This window comes from Parambassis ranga, chromosome 7 (genome assembly GCF_900634625.1).
Source record: "Parambassis ranga chromosome 7, fParRan2.1, whole genome shotgun sequence".
Classification (NCBI taxonomy): domain Eukaryota; kingdom Metazoa; phylum Chordata; class Actinopteri; family Ambassidae; genus Parambassis; species Parambassis ranga.
In genome coordinates, this window is record NC_041028.1 from 22,156,859 (window position 1) to 22,176,877 (window position 20,019).

The 20,019-nt window shown below is 42.5% G+C and overlaps 2 protein-coding genes across 3 annotated transcripts in view; both read left to right on the plus strand.

Moving 5' to 3' along the window:
* Window positions 1-12,983, plus strand: part of LOC114438293 (adenylate cyclase type 6-like) — a 31,862-nt gene extending 18,879 nt beyond the window's left edge. Inside the window, exons 4-24 of the mRNA XM_028409515.1 lie at window positions 1,051-1,200; window positions 1,801-1,922; window positions 2,535-2,646; window positions 3,161-3,288; window positions 3,377-3,535; window positions 3,984-4,125; window positions 5,443-5,571; window positions 5,662-5,690; window positions 5,782-5,929; window positions 6,014-6,111; window positions 6,274-6,361; window positions 6,468-6,584; window positions 6,663-6,821; window positions 6,947-7,122; window positions 7,349-7,375; window positions 7,782-7,811; window positions 7,932-8,064; window positions 8,207-8,470; window positions 8,544-8,748; window positions 8,830-8,954; window positions 10,279-12,983. Of these exons, the coding sequence (XP_028265316.1) occupies window positions 1,051-1,200; window positions 1,801-1,922; window positions 2,535-2,646; window positions 3,161-3,288; window positions 3,377-3,535; window positions 3,984-4,125; window positions 5,443-5,571; window positions 5,662-5,690; window positions 5,782-5,929; window positions 6,014-6,111; window positions 6,274-6,361; window positions 6,468-6,584; window positions 6,663-6,821; window positions 6,947-7,122; window positions 7,349-7,375; window positions 7,782-7,811; window positions 7,932-8,064; window positions 8,207-8,470; window positions 8,544-8,748; window positions 8,830-8,954; window positions 10,279-10,407 (2,670 nt within the window). The 3' untranslated portion in view covers window positions 10,408-12,983. The remainder of the gene's footprint in view (window positions 1-1,050; window positions 1,201-1,800; window positions 1,923-2,534; window positions 2,647-3,160; window positions 3,289-3,376; window positions 3,536-3,983; window positions 4,126-5,442; window positions 5,572-5,661; window positions 5,691-5,781; window positions 5,930-6,013; window positions 6,112-6,273; window positions 6,362-6,467; window positions 6,585-6,662; window positions 6,822-6,946; window positions 7,123-7,348; window positions 7,376-7,781; window positions 7,812-7,931; window positions 8,065-8,206; window positions 8,471-8,543; window positions 8,749-8,829; window positions 8,955-10,278) is intronic.
* Window positions 12,984-13,936: 953 nt separating this feature from the next.
* On the plus strand, window positions 13,937-19,305 carry LOC114439167 (polypeptide N-acetylgalactosaminyltransferase 6-like). Of its 2 annotated transcripts, XM_028410967.1 has the most exons (11): window positions 13,937-14,085; window positions 14,900-15,322; window positions 15,417-15,589; window positions 16,778-16,927; window positions 17,053-17,287; window positions 17,365-17,482; window positions 17,557-17,757; window positions 17,843-17,974; window positions 18,263-18,364; window positions 18,556-18,705; window positions 18,848-19,305. In XM_028410967.1, exons 1-11 carry the CDS (start codon window positions 14,069-14,071, stop codon window positions 18,962-18,964), a joined length of 1,818 nt encoding a protein of 605 aa, XP_028266768.1. In that variant the 5' UTR covers window positions 13,937-14,068; the 3' UTR covers window positions 18,965-19,305. The 2 variants fall into 2 exon arrangements, with proteins under 2 accessions (XP_028266768.1, XP_028266769.1); XM_028410968.1 differs by lacking the exon at window positions 13,937-14,085 and having other exon boundaries at window positions 14,829-15,322.
* The last annotated feature ends 714 nt before the right edge of the window (window positions 19,306-20,019 follow it).

The following is a 20,019-nucleotide window of genomic DNA, read 5'->3' on the forward strand; positions in this document are numbered from 1 at the left end:
TCCCACGATGCAGTTGGGGACATTTTTTTGGACACTTGGGGGTTATCCCATCACAGCAGCACATTAAACCACAGACGCTTCTCAGCAGATAGCAGCACACAGGCATGCAGTAAAAAATTAGGAGGTGGTCAGTGGACTGTAAGGAGCAAAGGGGACAACCGGGCCCACAAACAGGGCCATTTCCTGTTAGAGGAAGTGTGTGTGAGTACGTGCGAGCGCGTGTAAGGAACAGCCATTAAGAACTGCAAGACAAAGTACAGTTGTAGATGCGATCACTGGGTATTAGAGTTCAGTAGACGAATTACGACAGTATTTCATGTTTGCATTGTAAAAATTCTATAAATGTTTCATTGTTTTCACTTCATCATCAGCTCTAATTACGTCCTCTGGATTGTTTTATAATCTGCAGTGAGACACAGTCAGCAGCACATTTTGTCATATTCAATTTGAAAGTAAATCTACTTTTTAGTATGTATGATGCATTTGAGGGTTGTTACATCGGATAAGAGTTCTCATATATCCTGCCTGTGTATGTATTAGTATTTATTTTGCTTTATTTATTCGAGTAATATGAGGGTGAGTTGATGATCAGTTTGCATTATTTCTAACTCGTCTCAGCAGCATACATTAATATTGACAGATCAATCTGATAACATTTCATTAATCCAGGATGTAAATGTTCCTGTGACCTGCTGTACAGACTTAAAGTGGCTGTACACATTCTCTCTTTCTTTGTTTTCGGTTGGCGAAGCTTGTCACAGTTTCTTTCTCATTATTATCATTATGAACCTTTGTGTTACATTCCAGGATGCCTTCATGCACAACACATTATCTTGAGTCTGACAGAGAGAGAGAGAGAGAGGAACAGCTGAAGTATTACCATGTCTGTGTACATTTACTGTCACTATTACTGCCGACAGGCTTTTATTGATAAAATACTTAATAATTGCAACGCAGGTTCATGAAGCCATTTCGTCCTCCACTTCCTGTTGTCTTACGCTACTTTACATTAATCTCCTCTCCACCTCTCTCTCTTGTTCTTCTCTCCAGGTGAGTGCTAACGTCCTGATCTTCCTGTGCACCAACATTATTGGCATCTGTACCCACTACCCCGCCGAAGTTTCCCAGAGACAAGCCTTCCAGGAGACCAGAGGATACATCCAGGCCAGACTTCATCTGCAGAGGGAGAATCAGCAACAGGTGGGACTGCACACATGCACATTTATTGACATGTGGACTGAGTGTAAAACGATGCGCTAAAATGTTTTATCATTATTATGTTTTTCTCGTAACATGAAACACACGCTATAGAATATTTCCTAGAAGTTTGTTTTCATGTGTGGCTATTTCTGCTCTATCAGTTTTTTTCCTGGAAGTTAGTATTCATAGACTTCCTATTTAAGCTCCTCATTGTGACTTGTACAGACAGAGCACACTTTTGTTTTTTCTAACTGAGAACATGTTCAACAACCACCAGGCTCGAGTTGAATTTTTATTTTGCATTACCACAAACTTTGCATGCATTTGGGGCACGTTGACACGGCACTGCAGCTCAGGCTGACTGAACTGTCTCACAGGTTTCGGATTGCTGCGTGCCTTGATGTCTTTGATGAATTTGTTTGGTTAAATAATCTACACCTGTCACTAACTTTGGATCTAATCTTCACTCACAGTATAATTGATAATTCTCCACACAAACTAGACACGTGACATATTTCATGTAGACAATAATATTGTGAATGACACAATCTGCATTTTGTTTCTTTTCTTTTTGTGTGTGTGTGTGTGCGTGTTTTCCAGGAACGTCTGTTGCTTTCAGTGTTGCCAAGGCACGTTGCCATGGAGATGAAGGCTGACATCAATGCCAAGAAGGAAGACATGATGTTTCATAAGATCTATATCCAGAAACACGACAATGTCAGGTCAGCCGGGACGCTAGGCCTCTCTGCTGTATTCCATGTTTTGCCCGCACAAATTAATATTTCAGCTACTCGACCATCTTTGTTGTCTATACAGCAGGTGTAAATCATAGATTATATGGTGAAGAATGCGGCGTGTTAATCCTATAAAACTGAAGACAAAATTCTTTCTGAGCATTATTAACACTCAGCATTTCACACACACACACACACGGCAGCGCTCACAGAGTCAGTAGAGGGTAGAGTGGTTTGGCAGAGTGGAGGCTAATTAACACTAGTGAGGGAATACTTAATCACCAGCAGCCAAGATAAGATAATCCCCAAAGATGGAGAGCTTCAGCACACATTCAATTACAGCACTGAGCAAACACAGTGTGCCTCACACACACAGATATACACTGTGACAGATCTCATCCACACAACTTTAAGGTCAAACTTCATGCCTCTCCCAAGGTCATCTGGCCCGATAGCAACAAAACATGTTGTTACATAATCAGCGTCAACTGCACAAACTTCAACACTTAACCTAACTGGCTTTATTGCTTGTAACAGAGGATTAATAATGTATTTCTGCCTCTCCCTGTCTGTCCACCTCTTAATTTTCTTCGTCCTCAGTATTCTGTTTGCAGACATCGAGGGTTTTACCAGCCTGGCATCTCAGTGCACAGCTCAGGAGCTGGTCATGACGCTCAATGAACTCTTTGCCCGTTTTGACAAGCTAGCATCGGTAAGAAGACGCTTCTCCTCACCTTTACTGAGTCTGATGTGTTAGGATTGTTAAAGGAATACTTATACCCCGATCACACTGGGGAAAAAATCTGGCTAAAGCGGGATTCAGGCCTATCCTGATGTGTTTTTTCTGAGTGTGAACACCTCGAATCCGGCTGAGTTTGATTTCAATCCAGAGATTGGCTCAAATGTGGCTCAGGTGTGAACGACGCATCCTACCGTGGCCTGAACGGACTCTGTATATTACGAGGCGCCACCTAGTGGTTTGGAGGACAGCAAACACGCTGGATGAAGTCGGATTGAGTGCAGACACAAGTGTGTGCTAGCCAGATTTGAAAATAGGTCTGAAGCATCCAGCTTAAAGGCTGTCTGGGCTCAATCCTGCTCTAGCTGGAATGACTTTCTCCAGTGTGAACGGGGCCTTAGCATCTCATGACAATTAGCTTCTCATGATGCGCCTGTACAGTTGGAACCTGTATTTTCTTAATTCTGTTTTTTATCTTCTCTCTCAGGAGAATCACTGTCTCCGCATTAAAATTCTGGGTGATTGTTATTACTGCGTGTCGGGCCTGCCTGAACCCCGGGCCGACCACGCCCACTGCTGCGTGGAGATGGGTGTCGACATGATAGAGGCCATCTCGTGAGTAGATACTGAGTTTGTTTTGGCATTTTTCTCGTATCGTGCTGAGCTGCAGAGGAGAAAGTCGATGATGACTGTGTGTCTGCAGGTTGGTGCGCGAGGTGACGGGCGTCAACGTTAACATGCGTGTCGGCATTCACAGCGGCCGCGTGCACTGTGGCGTGCTGGGACTCAGGAAGTGGCAGTTTGATGTGTGGTCAAACGATGTCACGCTGGCCAATCACATGGAGGCGGGAGGCAAAGCCGGGTTAGAGGAAGTCGTTCTATTTTTATTTCTGTTTGCATATTAAAAACCATCACAGTGAGGCGAGGACAATTTCTCTGTTGTGTGATTACGTTATTAATAATAAGTGAGTACATTTTGAATTTTCTGGAGAAATTACTATGTAATTTTCATGTTTTTCATCATCTGCACAGAATGATGAGAGACAAGTAGTTAAAACCTCTTTCGTTACATCAATATCACATTTTTTCTTTCAAAGAAAACAAAAAATTAGCCCAATTTTACACTGTAATAACAAAATGGAAAGCTTGAACATTATCTTTAATCAGAAAACACGCCTCATGTTAGACAGGAATTCTGGAGCTAATTATGCATACATCTGTCGCCCTGCTGTGTATACCAATAAAGTTAAGTGTTGTTGGAAAAAACAAACTAACTAACCTATTTTTGGGTCTATTTTGTCCCCCGGCAGGCGGATCCACATCACTAAGGCCACATTGCAGTATCTGAATGGGGACTATGAGGTGGAGCCAGGATTTGGAGGTGAGAGGAATGCGTACCTGAAGGAGAACAGCATCGAGACCTTCCTGGTCCTCGGCTGCAGCCAGAAACGGGTCAGTGCACAAAAACAAACACACACACACACACACACATCACTATACAAATACAAGAAATCTTTTCCAGTCGAGGCTGAAGGAACTACATGAATGAGCCAAAATAACTGATGTTAAACCCTTTAACAGTAGAGTGGAGTTTTGTGGCTTTACTTGCTTCATCACTCTGTATGCATACAGACAGCATGTTAGGATGAGATGTGACTGTGTCCAGATATAAATTGGCAGCAATACAGAAGCACGGTTGTACTGTTCCTACTTATATATACCGTATTTTCCGGACTGTAAGTCTCACCTTTTCTCATCCTTTGCCTGGGTATGCGACTGATACTCAGGTGCGACTTATCCATGAAATAATTAGTTAGCCTTGTGTCCTGACGTCCCATTACAAATATAATGGCAGCTGTTCTGTCCCTGTCCTGACGGTTTTCTTCCACCTCTAGCTTGTCCACACTTTGCATTCCAGACAGCTGTATGAGCGCACAGCAGTCTGCCTTTGACTCATTTACAGGATGTTTATAGGAGTTTCTGTGCGGTGAAGCTAATCATTTCTCCGCGTGAGAACTTGTTGAAATGCGTGTGTCTCACTCTCAATGCTCTGCAGCCGCACCACTTAAGTTAAGAGGAATTCAGGAGGCTATCTATGGTTTTTTCTTCTTCATTACGCATTTTTTGGCTGGTGCCACTTACACTGCGGTGCAACCTATAGTCCGGAAAATACGGTATATACACACATACACATGCATATTATTTCCACGATAGGGTTTTTTTTTTTTTTTTTTTTTTTTAGATACTGTATTAATCCCAGAGGGAAATTTGTTACGGCTGCTGCACAAGCAGTGTCATACAATGACTAGCAAGGCGCGCCACAGGCTAGGGTGAAGTGCGCCACAGGCTAGGGTGAAGTGTCTTGCCCAAGAACACACAACAGTGACTAGGGAGGAGTTGGGATCGAACCACCAACCTTCCGGTTATTGGACAACCCTGCTATCCCACTGCACCACTGCGCCACTGTTGCCCCCACTAAATTTTGAAGACTGCCATCATCAGATGTACACAAAACATGTTCTGGACTTCATAAGGTTTACAAATGATAAATGTTTAAATGATGGTTACAGATTAGACAGATTAGAGAGACGTAATAGTGTCGAAGAAGCAAAATCACAGATTGCTTGTTGAAGGCATCTTGACAAGCGCGAATGTCTGTTTCCCTCGTCGAAGAAGTAAAGACCCCTCAGTCACTCACATTGTCGCTCACTGGGTGTTGTGTTGCTTGAGAACAGTTGGTCAAGCCTTCATGTTGTTCCCTCTGAGCAGAAGGAGGAGAAGGCGATGATGGCGAAAATGCAGCGGACGAGAGCCAACTCTAACGAGGGGCTTATGCCACGCTGGGTCCCCGACAGAACCTTCTCCAGGACCAAAGACTCCAAAGTCTTCAGACAAATGGTGAGATTTGACATTCACACACTGCTTCATGGTGAAAGATGCAGATTTTCGGAGAGTCACATTTTTTTCTCTGGTTTCTTTTCTCATCAGGGGATTGATGAGACTTCCAGTAAAGACAAGTGAGTACTGGCTCTCAGTGCGTTGCTCTGCTGGGTTTCTTTAAGCACTGTTACCCTCCAGCTCAGTGTCCGTCTCTTCTTCTTTTTGCAGCCGTGGTGTTCAGGAGGCCATGAACCCTGAAGATGAGGTGGATGAGTTTCTGGGACGAGCCATAGACGCTCGGAGTATCGACCAGTTAAGAAAAGACCATGTAAAAAAGTTCCTGCTCACCTTCCAGACCTCCAGCCTGGAGAAAAAGGTTCTAATACAGACCCCTCATTTAATTCACATCACAAAGATGCTTCTGCTCAAACATAATTTTCTTCCTATTTTTTATTGTCAGTATTCCAAGAAGGTGGACGATCGTTTCGGAGGCTATGTCGCCTGTACTCTACTAGTATTCTGCTTCATATCCTTCATACAGATTGTTATCTTTCCACAGTGAGTACTTCACACCTGCTTTGCTGTAAATCGGTCAAGATTTACAACACATATCTAAAGTTCTACAGCATGATTAGAATCTGTCCAGGCTGTTCTTGTTTGAAGTAAAATCAGAACCCTAAATGTTCCTTTAAACCTGTCTTCTTGTATTCTTTCCTGCAGTACACCAGTTATGCTGGGAATCTACATCAGTATCTTCATCATCCTCGCAAACATCCTCTTCATCTGTGCCATATACTCTTGCATTAAGGTAGTGGAGCTTCTATAGACGCAAGAACGGAACCTTAAATCGTGTGTTTTTCTTTGTTCTTTGCATTGGCTGAATATATAATGTGACATTTTGTGTGTCTTTGCAGCTCTTTCCTTCTGCGATGCAGACTGTTTCTAAGAAGATTGTCCAGTCTCGCACCAACAGCACCCTGGTTGGAGTATTTTCCATTATCCTCGTCTTCATCTCTGCCTTTGTTAATATGGTAAGGAGGAGGTACACTAGCCCCATGTGTTGAATATCATTGTGAATACTTGCTGATGCTCTGTATGTTTGGCTGCAGTTTGCCTGCGACACCAAGAGCTTGACGGAATGCGTCGCTGAGAAGCTGAACACCTCTGCAGCCCTGGTGACGCCCTGTCTGATCCGCAGTTTGAATGTGTCTGTTGAGGGTGGTCTAGAGATCTGTCCTAGCCAAGGCCCCTCCTGCCCCTTTCCTGAGGTGAGTTCACGGCGTGTCACCACTTTCCCGCCTGCGACGGGTTGAAGCGTTTCTAAAGGAAAATGTCACATTTGCATTTTTCCGAGATCCGTTGTGAATAACACATCCGTGTGATTTTGTTCCAGTATTTCAGCTACAGTGTGCTGCTGACGCTGCTGGCCTGCTCGGTGTTCCTGCAGATCAGCAGCATAGGGAAGCTGGCCCTCATGCTGCTCATCCAGCTCACCTTCCTGTTGCTGGTGGAGTGGCCACAAGTAGCACTCTTCGACAACGCGGACCTCTTTGTCACCTCAAATGCCATGTAAGTGCAACAGAATAAGGGCAGCAGACAACAGGTTTATAGTGTGGGTGATGGAACATGAGTGTTGTCTCCACTTATATGATCATTTACAGCTGCAACAATGACAACATACAGTCCTGCTTGGGTTTTGTTTGTATTTATTGTGTCATTTGATTTGATTTATTTTAGATATATGTGATATTTTTGAAAATGTTAATTGTTCTAATGATGTTTTTTTTCCTTTTAGTGATTTAAATGAAACTAGTGCTCAGTGGTAAGTATTCAAATTTGTATGATTTTGTCTAAAAATGGTCATCTTCGCTACCTTAGACATTTGAATTTAAGATCAAGAGACAACAGTGAAACAAAAGTTGCTTTAAAACTCATGATTTTACAGTTGTAACACTGGATTGCTGATTGTTTAACAGGTGTATATGTGGCCATCAAACATCTGTCACACCTTTACCCCACGACAATCTACTCGACTGTGTATATGTCAGTGTGTAGTTTGCAATATCTACAAGTTGTACATAATTAGGGTGAAAGCAAAACTAAAGCATTACGTCTCGATCTGAAATCCGAGTGTCTAAAGTATTACATAAATACTGTTTGTTGTTCACACCTGATTATAAATGTGTGTATCGACCAGATGGATTTTTTTTGTGTGTTTGTACTTTCAGGTCCAGTTTCAATGAAACTACAAACCAGTGGTACGATCATTTTCACAGCAATTTCAAACCTTACGTCTTGTATTTTCTTTTTTACCCACTCATTTTGACCACAGTACATTATTAACCCTTTAATCTGCCATTTGTTTCATCTCTTCTCAGCCCATTTGTTGTGACCAAAGTGTCCCTGAGGGTCATGACTCCAGTGATCCTCACAGTCTTTGTCCTGGCACTGTACCTGCACGCTCAGCAGGTTGAATCCACTGCACGTCTCGACTTCTTGTGGAAACTACAGGTATCTCCACTAGAGGGCGATGTCTGACAGGTTAACTTTAAACTGGGCCTCTTGGTCCATTGGTAAACAAGATGATTGTACTATTTCATCAGTGACACATCAGTCTGATGGAATGCATCTAACAAAGAGTGTTCATTTCCAGGCCACAGAGGAGAAGGAGGAGATGGAGGAGCTGCAAGCCTACAACCGCCGTCTCCTTCACAACATCCTGCCGAAGGACGTAGCTGCTCACTTCCTGGCTCGTGAGCGGCGCAACGACGAGCTGTACTACCAGTCCTGCGAGTGTGTGGCCGTCATGTTCGCCTCCATCAGCAACTTTTCAGAGTTCTACGTGGAGCTGGAGGCCAACAACGAGGGAGTGGAGTGTCTGCGGCTGCTTAACGAGATCATCGCCGACTTTGACGAGGTAAATGTCGTCTTTTCTGAACTGTCATCATGCTGCGTGCGCTGTATACATGTCTGTTATTTTGTTCCATCAGATCATCAGTGAAGAAAAGTACAGGCAGCTAGAGAAGATCAAGACCATTGGTTCCACCTACATGGCGGCCTCCGGTCTTAACGACTCCACATACGACAAAGAGGGCCGCACCCACATTACTGCACTAGCCGACTATGCCATGAGACTGAGAGAGCAGATGAAGTACATCAACGAGCATTCCTTCAACAACTTCCAGATGAAGATAGGTATAGGAACACTTCCTCGGGAAATCACAGCACACAGCTAATACACTAGCTGTTTTTGGTGATGCAATGTTTTTGTCTCAGGTCTGAACATCGGGCCGGTGGTAGCAGGGGTCATTGGGGCGCGGAAGCCTCAGTATGATATTTGGGGCAACACAGTCAACGTGGCCAGTCGAATGGACAGCACAGGTGTACCTGACCGCATACAGGTGAGATGCATGTCCATACCATAGACATATAGCAGGGTTTCCCACACATAGACCGATTTGTGGCTGGCCGCCACATAATGAAGACCCTCCGCCACAAATTGTTTTGCCAATGCAATTTTATGACATAGCTATCCTTCAACTCCACGCAACTCTCTCTCTTCCTCTTGTTCGCACACACGTGTACACACATAAGTGCACATGCATGCACACACACCGACAGCAGCTGATCCACCCGCTCCTCCTCCTCCATGCACAACACCAGACGCCTCTAAACTGTTAAAGGAAACCCCGAACCCCGTTAGTTGCCTTGTCGTGCCTTTAGTAATTCCATATATCTAATAATATTATTTATGTTATTAATGTATTAATGTGGTTATATCACATTATTTATTTGAACCTTTATTTTACCTGAAAATGTCATTTTTCAACAGAAGAACAGGCTGACACATGAGGTCAGTGTTGACTTCATATACGTGAAATAAAAACCTTGTTTTTGTAATCCATTCCTTGAATGACACAGAATCTAAAGACTGGAACTAAACTAGGCACAAATTCAACTAACAGCTTTAATGGACAGGTCTTCCTCCGATATAAAGGTCGGGTATCTGTATGAGCAAACTCATTCTGCTGGCCTGTAATGTATGGAGTTGAGGTGGGGAAGGTCCAGGCAGGGTTCTAGTAAAAAGGTTTGTTTGTCTTATCAGACAGAACTAATTAAGAGAATTAAGATGTAACTGAATAAATTCAAAATGCTACTTGTAGCTTTAAAAACTGTCATTAGATAAGCATACAGGTGTGTATCTAACCTGTATAAACCCTGACAACCGACTCGCCGACTGACTCTCCAGTTGAAATATGGGGTTGTTACTGGACATTTAGGTGGCTGTGTAAACACTGTAGAGGAAAATACAGTATCTGGCTCTTCAGCTGGATGTCCCCATTTATCCACCAGGTTATTATGTTATGTCTTATAAACAGAAACAAATCCTGTCCATAATATTGTCAGACACCTATAATAGCAATTTGAGCCTGAAAAAACAAACACACATTTTTGTCTGTAATAATCGTTTAAGCCTCAAAAGACGAGAAGAATAGATCAGTTACAAAAATACAAACTTGCCCTTTAATTCAATTGAATTCAATTCAGTTCAAATTGATTTGCATGGCACCCTCCTGAGACCCTCCTGCTGATGGCCGTACCTTAATATAAAGTTAATGGGCAGGTGTTAGGTACCTTTGGGGGGGGCACATCCCCACATGTACCTTAATGAGCACAGCAAATGTGTGTTTTATCATGTATGCCATGATGTAACTCTGTTGACAGGTGACCACAGACCTCCACCAGGTGCTTGCAGGCAAAGGGTATGTGCTGGAGTGTCGCGGCGTGGTAAAGGTCAAAGGTAAAGGGGAAATGACAACCTACTTCCTGAACGATGGACCGCCCAACAGTTAGCAGCCATGACGGTGGCGGCAGCAGCGGCAGCAGCGGCAGACACTGGGACGAGCCCCCACTACAAGGACACGGCACCACTGAGCGAGGACTCACTGTGTGAGCGTACGGCTAAGGAACTAAGAGACGCCATCACTTGAATCCCCAAGCAAAGAAGAGAAGGAAAAAACTTTAAAGACTTCAGAAGGAAAGCGTTCTTGACGAGAGGAATACCGTTGTCGTTCGACAGCCCACGTACACGTTGACGCGTGTTTTTCTCATGTCTAGCCTCTCTCTCAGGCTTCTTGAAAGATGCAAAGTCTGTTTATTTAAAACAACGCCTTTTAGCCTGTGTCGAAAGAAGATTACCGCTGTACATAAGGCTACTTTTTATTTTTATGTTGTGTTTTTATTTTTATTCGGGATTTTTTTTTTTAATTTCACATGAATTATGAACAGGTACTCATGTTTGTTTGTTTGTTTCTGCATTAATTATTTATTTTTGATCTCGATGTTTTTGTGCAAAAAGGTCCTTTATGAAAAAAGTGTGAATACATACGTGCACAAATATCCAGTTTATTACACGTTTATAAGTGTGTATGTACATGCATATTTGTGTGTGTATGAATATATGTGTAAACTGAGGAGGAATATATTGACCAAAGACTAAAGAATTTACTAAAAAAAAAAAAAAAAAAAGCAAAGCAAGACATGTTGATATGTTCTCGCTGAAGTTAGCAATGATCACCACTTGTTTTTGAAGCCTCGTTTTGTTTTTCTCCTCAGATATTAGCAGTGAACGCTGCTCCGTCGTTTTCATAGAATAATTTATTTTATCTGTCGTTCAGGCAACAAAGAGCAGATCATGAATTTTTTAAAAAATGTTCCCTTCAATCATAAATTAAAGACGACTGAGGATGTTATGAGGAGGCTACACCTGAACTCTTATGTTTTTATCTCCACTCTCTGAGCAGTAGAAGTAGATCCAGCGAGCACTGGGATCCTCTTCATCCTTATTTCTGTCAGATTGGTTCCTTAGAGCTTGAGCAGCCGGCCACCCGCTGGTTTAACAATATATGTTGTTGCTCCTTTCCTTTCAATAGATGTTTTATTTTTTGTTTTATTTGGTACAGACAGACATGAAGGAACTCAGTCGTTCCAGAGCCTTCAGGGGGGGGGCTTGGATTTCAACGCAGTGGCAGCGGCCTGATTCTTCTATGAAGAAGAAGTAGATGAAGGAAATATATATTGATTTTGACTGAATACTGTGCTTTGTAATCCTGAAGGGGCATAACTATTTTCACTGTGAGGTTTTTATGATACAAACAAAACTGCTTTCTTGCCAAACATAACTGCTTTGAAGCATGTCTGATTGTGGTATCTTGTTTTCATTTTTGTTTTGTTTCAGCGTAGGGTATTTTGTATCACTTCTGTATCCATCATTTGTATATTCTTAATGTTGTTATTATTATTATTATTATTATGATTCTGATTAATTATTATGCTTAATATGATGATTCCATTCCGACGAAAAAGAATCAACGAACAGCACGCTTTCTTGTAAAACGCCAGTCGTAAAAAGCTCAAGCTCACTGGTACCAACTGATCAACTGCAGCCAATGAAACCTGCTGTTCAGTCCTAGTACACAGTACAGTATTTCAGCTGGCGATAGGAGTGGTCATGTACAGTAACTAATAACCGTCAGCTGCCTTTGCAGCAGAACCCGAGTGGTAAATGCTCACAGAAACATAGCAGTAAACACACACACACACACATACAGATGATCCACTGTGCTTTTTTTTTTTATGCCACTACTGCAGTATTGTAAATCTAACAAACAAGGCCGATTTTCCCTCCTTTGATCTCCTCTCACTCAGTCTTTCAGTGAATAGTGGAAGTACTAATTGCCTTAAGTTAATAGAAAACTAATCAGAGAATAACTTGCTTGGCCTGCCAGGACCGCCGTCGTTCCGGCGGAGAGGACGGGTTTTAAGGGCTCGTCCACAGTAATTATCTCATCTTGGTTTCTTCTTCTTCTTCTTCTCCGGTCCTGACGCTCACACGGTGGCAGCAGCGACAGTTGATCATGTTTGTACCAAAGCCAGCTCATGCAGCCTTGTGCTATTGGTCCCTCCTGTGCAATGATATTGGGGCCGGGGCGTGATGGCAGCACCAAAAGGACAGTAATGTAAACGGAGATCACCAACTATCCCCGGAACTGTGACCAATGAAGAGTGATTGGTATGAAGCAAAGAGTTTGAAGGATGGACATGAGTTTATAAAGACGTTCATTGTATGTATTCTACTTCTATTGGCTGTCCATAGACTTGTGTTGATTGTTAACTCCTGGGATGCTTTTTTTGGGGGGTGGGGGGGGGGGGGGGGGGGGTGAGCAGGAGAGGGGAGGAAGGTTGTCCCCATACTACTGAAACAGTGTTTTTGCTCAGGCCTGATGAATCCTTCCGTATTTGTTTTGTTTCATTTGTATTTTCCCTGAGTTGGAGGAGTTTAAAGGGGATTGTTTTTGCAAAGATGAAGGGCGAGAAGAGTTGAGGACTATGACAAAGAAAAATAACATTTCCCCTTGAAGAAAAAAAAATAAAAAAAAATCAATGGCTTTTTTTGTGTGTGATTATATATTATATATTATATCGTACCTCAGACATGTATCGGTCATAATGCATGTCCTAATCCAACAGATTGTTTTTACAGACTCACCACAGGAAAAACCAAACCGAGCCAGTGTGAGCCAGCTGTAGAGCTGCCGGCCTGAACGGATGCCACTTTGCACCATCTACAGGATTGTTGTGGTAGGTGCACCTTATTGAGATTATACACCAGCAAATGTGGTGTCACAGGTTTTACAGTCTGATACTTTCTCAGTCAAGATGCTCTTTGATCTTTGACACATTTCCATCATGAGTTTTTCAGAGAATGTGTCACGATTCTGCTGAAGCTCTGATGCACCTGAGAGGGAAAAGACAGCACGTTTGTTAACAATGACCCCGACCTGTCAGCTTGCATTATAAATGAACCTTAGTGGGTAAAAGATACCACAGTGTACAGCATACACTTTAAAAACCCTAACTAGTTTTGTTTCTGTACATGTTACAGATGTTGTGCTGCCATTTGAACCCAACTTTATTGAAAATCTTGCTTTTTTGTGCCACACAATGGCCGTGGTGCCCAGTTTTAACTCGAAGGAATGATAAGAAGAATGAAAAAAAGATAAAAAAATAAAGATAAAGGAAAGCAAATCGATTAAAAACTTCACACAGCGGTTCATGCACTCTCACTGGAGTGTGACTATTGCTTTGGATTTGCATGTTGGCTACCACTCCATGATAATTATACCACAGAGTGGCAAGAGGATAGGTGCACAACTGCCAGGAAGTCATCCTGGTCATTTATAATAAGCCATCAGCAAATACCTGATAAAAGGACGATGTTAGTGCTTAAAGCCCGTGAAGGTGAAAGCAACACGTGTCGATTCAACACGTCAGACAGACACAGAGCATCACAACAAACCTGCAGTGAATGAAATGGTGCTTGACAGATACAGGAAATGAAGTCTGGTATGTAGCCTGGTATTTCCAGTGAAGACAAAACCAGTTTGAGCAGTCATATACTAATTTGTTGCTTGGACAAACACCCGGGCACAGACACAGGCAGAGGGACTTCATCATGTCTAACAACCTGTGGTAAGTACTGAATGTTTTATATATTAAAGGCCTGGGCAGCTTTATAGGTTATACAGTTAGTCAGCCCCTAATTAAAATGTCATTATTTCTGAAATATTTCCCATGTTCTGTTTAATATATGACTTTTTTTTAATTTTTTTTTATATTTTGTATTTCCCATAAGAAAACTTTATTCACTTTTTTCACACAAGCCTAAAATCTACTAGGATCAATATTATTATTCCCATTAAGAGCCGAGCTGTGTTGATCCATAGTATAAATGACTGCTTATGTTATGCATTCGTACTAAGAAGACTATGCTCTGAGTGACCCTGTAAGCATTTGATTTACACTTAACTGTGAAGATTAGTATCTTACAGTGCACATGCAGCATAACCAGCAAAAGTGAAAGAAAGACGTTTAGACTTGAGAAAAACGATTGTCACTGTCTGCAAAGCAGGAAAAGGAAACACACGTTTATCAAAGTGCATCAAGTGTAAAGAGCTGGAATCACCAAGAATTCAAAGAGATTCAGACAAGGCTGGCAGAGGCAGGAAAGGACACACGTTTAAGATTCGGAAAGAAAACTGGTGAAGGATGTGTCTAAAGAGCCGAGACCAGCAGTGAAGGACTTAACCAAGTTAGAACTGAAGTGAAATGACACATACTGGAAGTGTGGCCTTCTCTCAGAGAAACAAACCTAGAGCTCTGTGGATGTGAAACTGGGTCTTGCTGTACTGAAGACCAGAGTCTCCGTGCAGGAAACACAACTGACTGTTAGCACCTTAAGACGTGGCCTCATTACTAATGATGGATTTCATGTGATTTTTTGCAGCCATCCTTCAGGACAGCACCTCCGTGTGCGACTCAACCATCCAGCTAAGTTAACAGTTTTCTGCTCTCTCAGTTTGATTTTTATTATTTACATTTTATTTCACATTAAAAACACAGCCATGCCATCATACCTCCCTGTGAGTAGTGGATTTACAGGACCCCCCTTTAAGCGCCTGGCAGGCCTCTCAGCTCCTGAGTGTCTGCCCGGATTTTACAGTGAGAAGGAGCTGAAGCCTCGCCTTCAGAGGCCTCCTCAAGATCCCAGGGCACCGGGTGCCAACGGCAAAGCCTTTGTGTTAGATCACATGACTCGTGAAGAAAGTAAAGAGGAGATACGTGGTTTTGTCAAAAACCAGTTCAACCAGTTTGCCAGCGATCACATCTCCCTGCACCGTGATCTGGGTGAAGACACGCGTCCACCAGAGTGAGTTCTTGTTCTTTGTCTCATCCAAACATCAGCTGGTGGAGTCAGGAGGAAATGTACATCTACCCGGTAACTTTGAGTCTGGCTCTGACAGCTGCGTGGCACAGAGGTTTGGGCGCTGTCCTGGTCTCCCCACCACCAGTGTGATCATAGTGTTTCACAACGAGGCCTGGTCCGCTCTGCTCAGGACGGTCTACAGCGTCTTACACACAGCTCCTGCTGCTCTGCTCACAGAGATCATACTGGTGGATGATGCCAGCACAGATGGTGAGTGCGTTCACAGTGATGCCGCTGATCCCTACAACATACACACTTATCAGTTATTAAGCTCATCAATAGGGGTGATTGATACGTTTGTGGAGTTATTCAGCTTCAAATCTGACCCTGAGACCCTGCATGAAGGCCAATGTCCATTTCCTCAGACAATGCTTACTTCATCTCCTTCTGCCTTAGATCACACACACCTGTAAATCAGTTGTATTGTTTTTATATACACACTGTGTTGCCGTATATCTGCTCCAATACCTAAGACCAGGTGTCTCCACTCAGCACCTTACTTTATCGGCCCTGTTTTGCTCTATACCAGGATGCCTGGATTTATATTACATTACGTACTGTAGACATTGATGTCTGACATAAGTTCACCCTTCTTCCATCTTCTTCTTCTTCTTCTACTTTCGGCTGCTCCTGTCAGAGGTCACCACAGCGAATCATCTGTTTCCACCTAACTCTGTCCTCTGCTTCTCTCATGTCCTCTTTTGGAACATTTCATAAATCTCCTCCTAAGCAGCTCAATTTCAAACATCCTTCTACCAATACAACCACTGTCCCTCCTCTGAGGGACACATGTTCAAACTAGACTTTTGTCCTCAAAACAACCAACCTGTCCCTCTGACGTGCACGTTCCTGATCGTGTCCATCCTCATCACTCCTGAAGAGAACCTCAGCATCTTCATCTCTGCTGCCTCCAGCTCAGCCTTTTTCTCACTGCTACATGCAGCATAGCTGGTCTCACTACTGTCACGTACACTAGTCCTTTGATTCCATGGGGACGCTTTGGTCACACAGCAACACTTTTGACACTTTATCATAATCATGACATGATAAATCTCTTTTGGATGCACTTACTACTGTATCTTTATTGTAATATTGATTCATTTGCATTTATTGAGCCTCCCCTGAAACTGCTGTGGAGCCTCCACGGGGAGGCTTATTACCACACTGTCTTTGTCATATAAGAGAGTGCAAATACCTCAAGTCTGCATTTCATTTTACCACTTCTGTAATACAACATGAGCATTAGTTCCTGCACAATGTACCTACTACCATTAACAAACCAAGAAGCCTCTAGTGGAGACCAAACCTGGTGCACATTTACCACAAAAATCTGTTCTAAAATGGTGTGGAATAAACGATCTCCCACAGCCTCCTTTCTTTTAATGTGTCTGTCTTCAGATCACCTGAAGGCTCGTCTGGATGAATATGTGCAGCAGCTGGATATCGTGCATGTTTTACGTCAGCGGCAGAGGAAAGGCCTGACTGCAGCCAGACTGCTGGGAGCGCAGGCTGCCCGAGGGGAGGTCCTCACCTTCCTGGACTCACACTGTATGTATCTCATAATGTAAGGCTTCTCATGCAGGATTCAATGGATTCCATTTCTGGTGTTGAATCTCCACACCGGACCAACACTTTTTCAATACCTCGCTGTTATCATCTACTCTCATGCAAAGGTGAGTGCTTCCCCGGTTGGCTGGAGCCACTTTTAGCTCGCATAGTACAGCAACCTACTGCTGTGGTGAGCCCAAAAATTGCCACCATTGACCAAAATAACCTGAAGTTCAACAAGCCAGTCCCTGAGCCGCAATATTACAGCCGAGGAAATTTTGACTGGAGGCTTAAGTTTGGATGGGAGGCCATCCCCAAGGAGGAGTGGAAACGACGGGCGAAAGAGACGTATCCGATCAGGTAGATACAAGAAAATATGCTCACAAATCTCTAGTGAGATAAATGTTATAAAGCTGCTCCCACGTTTTATTTTGAAGGACTCCTACCTTTGCTGGTGGCCTGTTCTCTGTGTCTAAATCCTACTTTGAGTATATTGGGACTTATGACGACCAGATGGAGTTCTGGGGAGGTGAAAATTTGGAAATGTCATTCAGGGTATGTTTGTTCATGAGGTTTTGATGTATTTTTTCTTTATAAAGTGGCTTCAGTTTGTGCCTTCTCTCCTGCAGGTGTGGCAATGCGGGGGTCAGATGGAGATCATTCCTTGTTCTGTTGTAGGGCACATTTTCCGCACAAAGAGCCCTCACACTTTCCCCAACAGTACTGCAACAATCACCCGCAACCTGGTCCGTCTGGCTGAGGTCTGGATGGACGAGTACAAATGGATCTTCTATCGCACGGACAGAAGAGCGGCAGCCATTTTTAAAATGGTTAGTACGTCCCAGGAAGTCAGTCACATCATGTGATATTAAAAATGTAATGAATGCCCACACCATGCTGCTTATCTTAACCCAGAATTCCTTCGGAGATGTGTCTAAACGTCAAAACCTCAGAGAGACACTGAAGTGCAGGAGTTTCTCTTGGTATCTCAACAATGTTTACCCAGAAGCCTTTGTCCCTGACATCAGGCCTGTCATGTATGGACAGGTAAACATATTTATCCTCATTTCATTCGATGCAGAAAATACACAAATATATATATTCATTAGTGCAAATGTCTGTTGTATGTCTGTTATGCCATGTCTGTCATGTAAATTTAGCCTTACTGTAGTTTATTTACTTAATTTTATCTTAGTTTTTATCTTATTGCATGTTAATTATTATATGTTCTTTGTATGCACCAATCACTAAGGCAAATTCCTAGTAATGTGAACCCCCTTCACTTACATGGCAATAAACATGATTCTGATTCTGATTCTGAAATATTTCCTGCAGTTGGAAAACATCGGTTGGAGGTGCCGCCTGGACGCGAGGAAGGCAACAAAGAAATGGGAGCCTATTGAAGTGATAAAGTGTAACACAAGAGAGGGAGCACAGGTCCGTTTATTCGATATGTCTCAACCCAGAGGTCAGAAGAAATGAAAATGTTACTTGTGTGTTTGTGTCATTCCATTGGTTAGACTGGCAGGTGTCTTTAAAACAACACTCCAGGCTGCAGGAATAATGTAAATGTAGGTGAATTGTCCCTTTAATCGATACTATTTTCTCAATGTTTGTATGTTTTCTAGTATTTTGAGTACACATCCAATCAAGAGGTGCGTCTCAGTGCTGGCATTGAGTTGTGTTTGCATGTGAGTCCTGGAAGTGCTCTGGTGTCTCTTGAACTGTGTCAGCTGAAGGGGAAAGTTTTACCCGAGCGGGTCTGGATCTTCACACAGGTACGGCAGGTGGTTCATCCTCACATTCAGGTTACAGCCCTGCAGGGAAGTGGTGCGAGAGTGTATCCTTCCTCCATGCTTGCTGCAGTGTCTCCAAACATTCCAGGTGATAATAAGCACTTTGAATTGTTGTTGTTTGCAGACAAACCATCTGAAGAACTCACTCACAGGAAAGTGTTTGACAGTATCAGAAAAAACTGTGATTGTGGCTTCCTGCAAACCCAGAGCCAGTCAGACCTGGACTTTCATCCAAGGATAGCCATGGATGTGTCTCACATTCTCCTCCGTGCATTCATTAATATACCATTTTTGTATTTTCTATGTATTATGTTGTGGACAAATACTTTTGCACATTACATTAATTAGATAATTCTCAATGCTGAACTCTAAGTTTAGCTTCAGATGGACTTTTAAGGGCATATTTGCACCAAGCCTGTGGAGTCCTTACTAAGAAGGCATCATTAATGCCCGGTATGAACCATGCAGTACAATCAAATCACATAAAAAAGTTGCACTTTACATCCTTGACCGTCCAGCATAAGATGTGATTTGATTGGACGCAGGGACTTTTATGACCAAAGTTTAATCTGTGAGTGGAGTATACATGTGATTGTTTGTTTCTAGTGCTACATTAATGAGTCTTAAATGATGATAAGGATAATTTCCTGAAACATAGAGTCGCTAACAAGTGTCAACGGTGTTAAATGTCATCAAGGTGTTTGCATTGAACAAGCAGCAAACTTAGTGGCGGTGATATTGTGGTCATGTGACCCTTCTGTAATTTGTTTACAGCATATTTTTTTTAATTATTAACTAACTAACCACTAACATACATTATCCCTGCTGCGCTCTCCAAAATGGGACTGACGTGCATGCTGATGCATACACTGAGCTATTTATTAAATGTTTGTAGGGAGTCACTAACTGCAAGAATAAAGACAGAACCTTTACTTTTCCTTATTTGGTGTGTAAGTATATTCGTTACATTACAGTTTGATTTAGAGAGTCAGAGTATTGCAGTGGCGATGCACAAAATCAACAATAGCATTAGCATTAGAAGACCTCACAATATATATTTGAAATGTTATTTATAACATTACACATTCACATTAATATTCTATTCTAAAAAATATATTATATTACTTTGTGTGTTTTGGTAACAAAAATAAAAGAATGATGGTAGAGTTTTAAATTATCAAAATGCAGTGAGTAAATAAATTGAAAATGAACTTAAGGTCCTCGGAAGTGTTGAAAATTGGGGATTTGTGTGTGTGTGTGTGAAAAGGGGGCGGGGATTTGATTTTAAAAGGGGCG